We start from the raw sequence: 7384 nt of genomic DNA on the forward strand, positions 1-7384 counted from the left end.
GCCTATTGATTAGACCACACTTCATTGTCAGGTTTTAGGAATTAATCATGAATGTCACAGAAGTGACATGATGGGTAAAAAGGTCACGGGATGACCCCCTTCGCCAACACCCAGGTGTCCTCTCCCTATAAATATGGAGACCCTGGGTGTTCCAAAGGGTTGGCTTCTAAATTGTAAAGAAACACCCCTGTAAGGAATACCAGAGATATATCAATAATATTGACTGGTGGACTAGAGGGATTTTAACTTTCGAACCACCTAAAAAGAGTAAACGAGTTATAACCTCCCTTTGAGAGTATTCCCATATTACGGTTCATCTTTTAGCCCTAATCCATCCCATTTATTCATATAATTATATGTTGCTAAAGAACCGCATCAACAAACCTGAAGTTCAATGACCCAATAATATATATGAGTTTGAACAAATATTAATTTATTGTGATATATTGAAATCCCTACAGGTTATATTAATTTTTTAAATATTCTCTCGATTAGGGGGAGAGAAATGCAGTTGGATTGATGAATATTTTAAAAAATGATCCTTGCACAAAATAAGAACTAGAAGTTCAAAATGATAAAATCATACATAAATGTATGCCAACTGCAAATCAATATTATTTTAATTGAGTGATGTTGAGTCTAATAACACTTGAAGTGTAAGTGAACAAAGTAGAAATTATGAAAACAAATGTTCATTTGGTTCGTCCTGAAGATGTTGTAAGTAAGAGACACTCACGAAGATACCTTAATGTTATAAAGTATTGATAATTTGAACATTACATAAAAATGGTGTTCCTAAAGAGACCCCTTAAAGAAGTTATAGACATAACAAAATTGATAATAATTAAAGTCCTTGAAGTGGTTATATAGGTACCTATAAAGAATATACATGTTTGACAAGTATGTTGAAAATAATGAGATATCTTGAAGTTATGTCAATATGGGAGAAAATTATCATATTATGAATTATTGTCAACAATACAAAATGTTTGCATATGCAATAAACTAATATGAGATAGCAAGAATCATGATATTAAATGGGTCGAGAATTATCGATGTATATATAATTTTTGTCAAAATTATATGACGACATCCAGGCAGTATAAATTTACTCACATAAAGTGAAGTAAAACCTGTAAGGGTACAAATAAATATTTGTACAAGAAAAGGTAATTCTAATGAGAATTTTGTATATTTGTACATAAATGAATTATTGTACAAAATTTGCATAGACAAGAGAATGATTAAATAAATGCATATACATATTGTTATGAGAAAATATAATCAAGATTTGATTATAGCTTGGAGTATATATGTTTTATGAGAATTGATGTGCCATATAAACGTTGCAACACAAATTATTTATTTGGAGCTCCTAGTAATATGAGAATTGAAAATATGCCTTAGTGGAAAAATTCCAGAAGAATTTAACATGTCTTATGAGATATAAATTCAAAGTCACGTGCATTATATAATAAAGATCTTTGTCTAGATTAAAGATATATACGTGAATAATTATTTGAAATTACAAGTATGATTATCTATGCAATGTGAATTCGTAAATAATACGTTGTAAAAAGCTCTTGAAGAACTCTTAATTATTTTATAAACTATTAAATAAGGATTTCTTATTTTATCTTGTAGATTGAGAATTATTAAATATTTTTTTTTGTTTATATATTAAATTATGAGTAAAGAAGTCCCAAAAAACTTCGTATGCATAAATAATCATAGTGTATATGATCAGTTGATGTAGAAATTAAAGAACATGTAACGATAATGCAACGAATATATGGTCCCGAAGTACCATCTTTATTGCAAATGAAAATTGATATTATCGAAGATATTCATTCATGTGATCATACTTAAATTTCAAATTTTGGATTGAACATAGTCATAGATAATGAATATCCACAAATATGATGCATATTATAACATTGTTGATATGATATGATATGATAATGAATCAGGTTATATACATGATTGATTTAATATGTTGGATAAATATTCATATTCCATTCTACACATATGCTCTAGAAGAGTTATAGTAAATATGTGATCATAAATAATTTATGGTGATTTATAATTACAATGAAAATCATATGAGATATTTGATCACAAAAGTTACCTATGGATATATGCATGAGGGGAAGATATATACGTGTTACACTCTTTTTTCCTTAGTTCAGATTTTGTCTCACTGGGTTTTCCTTACAAGGTTTTTAACGAGGCAACTTTAAATCATGTTGAGATACTTGCAATTCATGAGGCAAGGGGAAAATGTGTGATTGAGATCAACGAAACAACATATTTGAGGAACATGTTGATTATCACCTGATAAAGAAATACCAACAATTCTCTATAAAGATAATGATGCATGCACTGCTCAACTAAAAAGATAATACCTTAAAGGAGATAGATTTAAATACATTTCACTACAGTTCTTCTTCACACATGATCTTGAAAAGAGTGGTGATTTGATGTTCATCAAATTTGATCTAGCGACAATCTTGCAGACTTATTTACGAAGTCATTACAAACATCAACGTTCGAGAAGATGGTACATAAGATCACAATGCGTCGATTAAAGGATCTTCAAGAGCGTTAAAATGAGGGGGAGTAAATATACACTGCACTCTTTTTCCCTTGGACGAGTTTTTGTCCTACTAGGTTATTCTAGCAAGGTTTTTAATGAGGCAATTTTCATGGACATCCAAGGGGGAGTGTTATAAATATTATATAAATAGATGTCCATAATAATGAATAATCATTAGGTTATCCAAAGTAAAATATCATCATTAATTCTTGATTGTATTCAGAGTAGTTACCCGATTTTCTTAGGACTTATTTATCTGTATAAATAGGGGTCCTCTCCCATTGTAATAATAGATACAAGAGTTTTACTTTCTCTTTACATCTCTATGTTATTTTGTTTATTTATTTATACTTCATATTTCTATAATCTTAATAGTTTTATAACAATATTGATTTTTTTTTCCGTTTTTATGAGTTGTTGATATATTATTTTCCAACTAGTATAATAATTTTTGTGGTATGGTATATCATTTTTTTTGTTGATGATATTAGTTTTTATCTTGTTATACATAATGGTAGTATATAATTTTGTATCATGATATATACATTTTAATGGTAGTATATAATTTTATTAGCATATTATATATACTTTTGAGTAATAATTTTGTAAGTCTTATTGAATATTATTTTTTTAACTCAGTATATGTATTTTGTGGTATGATATATCATCATTTTTAGATGATAGTTAGGTTCTATCTAGTTATATGTAATTGTGGTATATAATTTTGCTAGTATGGTATATACATTTTTTAGTAATAGTTATTTAAGTGTTGTTGGTATATTATTTTCCAACTCATATATTTTTTGTACTATGGTATATCATTTTTTAGATAATATTTAGTTTTTATTTTTTTTATATATAATGGTGGTATATAATTTTGTTAGCATTGTATATACAATTAAATAGTGGTATATAATTTTGTTAGCATTATATATACATTTTAATGGTGGTATATAATTTTGTTACCATGTTATATATGTTTTTTTAGTAATATTTTTTTTTCAATTTTTAAGTGTTGGTATATTGTTTTCCAACTCAGTATATATAATTTTTTGTGTTATGATATATTATTTTTTTAGATGATATTTAGTTTATATCTTGTTATATGTAATTATGATATATAATTTTATTAGTATAATATATTCATTAAACATAGTATATACATTTTTTAAGTAATAATATACCACGTTTATTTTTGTCAAAAAGATTTATAATGTAAATAATTTTATTATCATGGTATATTAATTTTTTTTCTTATGGTATATTAATTATCATGGTATATTAATTTTTTTTTCTTATGGTATATAAACTACTATGATATATATGATTTATATGTTTAACAGCATGATATATCTATTTGTTGTACTATGATATATCAAATTAATATATCATGCCAGTAAACTTATATACCATAATTTTAAAAAAAAAATCAATTAATATGAAACCACAATAACAAAATTTGATATATTATAGCATAAATATTACATATACTGTGTTAATAATAGTTAAAACAAAATATATAATTTTTATATAATATTAACCCTATAACTTCGATATATCATCCCATAAAATATATGTACACTAGCTAAAAAATAATATATCAACAACTCATAAAATAAAAATCAAAATAATTTTAAAATAAAAATTAATTAAACAAAACTAATATATTTATATTATAATATTAAAATATTTAGAATAAAATAGTAAAAAAATACCTTACTAAATGACATATTAAAAAAGTGATTACACTATTTTCCTTCAAAATTGAAATTGAAAGGATGAATACAATTTGCACCAACCACCTTTTATTAATTGCACATCTTTTGACTTTTGGCATATTAAAATACTAGGAAGGTTTTTTGTCTGTCCGGTTGTTTTTTTCTCTCGAGTGTTCAAGTGCCTTAAGGAATCTCCTAGCGCAATCCAGATTATTAATTAATCGCATTACTAGTAACGATCTCAAATCAGAGATTTCGTTTGGTCCTTTCATGGCTTCCTTTTCCGTTTCATCTCTTCTCAAACCCATTTCCCAAAACCCAAAAATATCCATAAGAAGCTCCAATCATTCGAATTGTTCTAAGGTGATTCCGCATGGTTTTTCCTCTTTGGCATTTGGGTTCAGGGTTTTTCAACGTGGGTCGTGGAGAGAGATGAGGATTGTTACAAGTTCCATTCAAAATGAAGCCTTGATTGGTAAGTAAGTTTGGTTCATGTTATTTCTGCTTCTAGCTCATCATTATTTGTTGAAAATAATTCGAAAATGAAAACATAGTAAGTATTTATTTTTTTTCATTGTAGTATCTCACAAGAAGACAACTGTTGTAGCAGGTTCAGGTATTCAAACATTTGATATTCCACTACTGACTAGCTCAGATGTAATTTTCTGAACCTTACTTATATGTCTCAAGGAAGTATTAGCTTTGATACATACATATGTATGTGTGTGTGTTTTATAGAAACTTAATCATAAAAAGTCATTTTGGGCTTGATACTTTTTGGGGAGAGACAAAGAAAATATGTGCGCTTTTATAGTTTTACTAATGTTATTTCTCTGAAAATGCGTGTTTAGGCAATTGAAAGGTTGAAAGCCAACCGGGAAAACCATCAAGGGAAGCAACAATTCTTGGCCATGTACTCCAGCATTTTTGGTGGAATTACAACAGATCCTGCGGCTATGGTCATCCCTATTGATGATCACATGGTACACAGAGGGCACGGTGTTTTTGACACTGCTACCATAATGGACGGGTTAGTCGCTGTGGAGTGGTCTGACAAAGACATAAATTTCTTTTCCTATTCAACTAGACTAGAACACATGGAAGTTGGATTAGTTTGGCTGTAGTTTTTACTCTTTGAGTTGTAAAAGAAAAATACTATGTGACTGTGGCACTTTATTAGTTTGTCACCTGTACTGCGTTTGTATTTCAAAATACCAAGTCTATTTAAGAAAAACCATTTCCCTTTTAAAGCTAAATTGTTCAATGTTTTTGTTAGGTACAAAATTTCAACGATTTCATTATGTGTGCCTTTTTACATGGCAGATATCTATATGAGTTGGACCAACATGTTAACCGAATCCTGAGATCAGCAAGCATGGCCAAAATCAACCCTGCATTTGATAAGGAAACATTAAGAAGAATACTCATCCAAACAGCGAGTGCCTCAAAGTGCAGAAATGGATCTATAAAATACTGGCTCTCAGTGGGACCTGGCGATTTCCAGTTGTCTCCATCTGGTTGCAACCAACCAACATTTTATGCTGTTGTGTTTCAAGATCAATCCCCCTCTTATTCAAAGGGAATCAAGGTAATAACATCGTCAGTTCCAATAAAGCCTTCACAATTTGCAACAACAAAGAGCGTAAACTACCTCCCAAATGTTCTTTCAAAGATGGAAGCTGAAGAACAAGGTGCATTTGCAGGGATTTGGTTGGACAATGAAGGGTTCATTGCTGAAGGGCCTAATATGAATGTGGCTTTTGTCATGAAAGAGAATGAACTTTTGATGCCTCAATTCGATAAAATTTTAAGCGGTTGCACTGCTAATAGAGTTTTGGCTCTGGCTGAACAGCTAGTGAGCGAGGGAAAGCTTCAGGGAGTAAGAGTAGGCAATGTGACTGTAGAAGAGGGGAAAAATGCAACAGAAATGATGCTTCTTGGCAGTGGAATACTTGTTCTACCTGTGATACAGTGGGATGATCAGATCATTGGTGATGGTAAGAACTCCTGTGCATTCAAAACATGCTGATAACATGTTTGTTATGTTTACTTTATATTTCTCTTGTATTACATCGATCATTATGCAGTAAACTAAAGGCTTATCACCATGTTTCTTTTTATGCTAGGAAAGAAGAGAGAATGATATAAGCTGCAATGATATTGATTTGACTTTCTTTCCATGCATTATATTACACTTTCATGAACTGTCAAGTTGAGATTAATTTGCTTGCAAGTAATATCAAAGTTGATATACGAACAACATAAAACTTTTGCTTTTGTTATAGGAGCAGAAGGTTCAGTTACACAGGCTCTCTTGAATCTTATCATCGAGGACATGAAATTTGGGCCTTCATCTGTTCGTGTGCCGATTCCTTACTGAGTCATCTTCAATCTTCATTTCTATCTCGCATATTTAACTTGAAGCAGTTGAGCTCTATTACAAGCCTTGGAGTTCTGTCCTGTGAATTATGCAGTTTGTTCTTTGTGTCTAATAAGCAGCTGGCCTTCTCCAAATGGAAGACAATTTTACAACATGGTGTATAGTCAAAGCTACAATCACAATTGTTGTAAAATGGATTCTTCAATTGTTCTAAGCGAAATTAATCTTTTAAGCCAAAATTAGAAAAGCTATAGTGAAAGGGTCATGTTCTTCTGGTTTCCGTAACTCTATTAATCTTTTCCATAGAAGTTACAAGATTATCTTTATAATTGTTTTGGGGAAAGGCAACACTGTAGTAATGCTTGAAAAGAAAGTTCTTTAAGATTTAAGATGTGACTATGTAATTATCAGGCTACTAATTACAATATCATAGTATTTTAAAAAATATTGGTTGTTAATGTCAATTAGTAATTACATTCTTTATCATGTTTTGTAAGACTGACCGGAATTATAGTGTAAAATAAATATTGTGTGATAATTAATAATGTTTAGATAAAAAAATTAAAATAAATTTTATGAACATAAATTATTTAAAATGAATTTATATGTTTAATTATCTTTTATTTCTATGACAATTAAAAATTCAAGCATATACAATTTTATCATTCAAACATATAACAATACAAAAAT

The 7384-nt window shown here is 29.2% G+C and overlaps 1 protein-coding gene across 4 annotated transcripts; it reads left to right on the top strand.

Annotated features, from left to right (window-relative positions):
* The first annotated feature begins 4442 nt into the window (after positions 1 to 4442).
* On the top strand, positions 4443 to 7076 carry LOC133803649 (D-amino-acid transaminase, chloroplastic-like). Of its 4 annotated transcripts, none has more exons than XM_062241754.1 (5): positions 4443 to 4789; positions 4895 to 4971; positions 5166 to 5344; positions 5638 to 6311; positions 6606 to 7076. In XM_062241754.1, exons 1-5 carry the CDS (start codon positions 4585 to 4587, stop codon positions 6692 to 6694), a joined length of 1224 nt encoding a protein of 407 aa, XP_062097738.1. In that variant the 5' UTR covers positions 4443 to 4584; the 3' UTR covers positions 6695 to 7076. The 4 variants fall into 4 exon arrangements, with proteins under 4 accessions (XP_062097738.1, XP_062097737.1, XP_062097739.1 ...); XM_062241753.1 differs by having other exon boundaries at positions 4447 to 4789; positions 6600 to 7076; XM_062241755.1 differs by having other exon boundaries at positions 4447 to 4789; positions 4922 to 4971; positions 6600 to 7076.
* Positions 7077 to 7384: the final 308 nt, after the last annotated feature.

The sequence above is a fragment of the Humulus lupulus genome, chromosome X (genome assembly GCF_963169125.1).
Source record: "Humulus lupulus chromosome X, drHumLupu1.1, whole genome shotgun sequence".
NCBI classification, from domain to species: domain Eukaryota; kingdom Viridiplantae; phylum Streptophyta; class Magnoliopsida; order Rosales; family Cannabaceae; genus Humulus; species Humulus lupulus.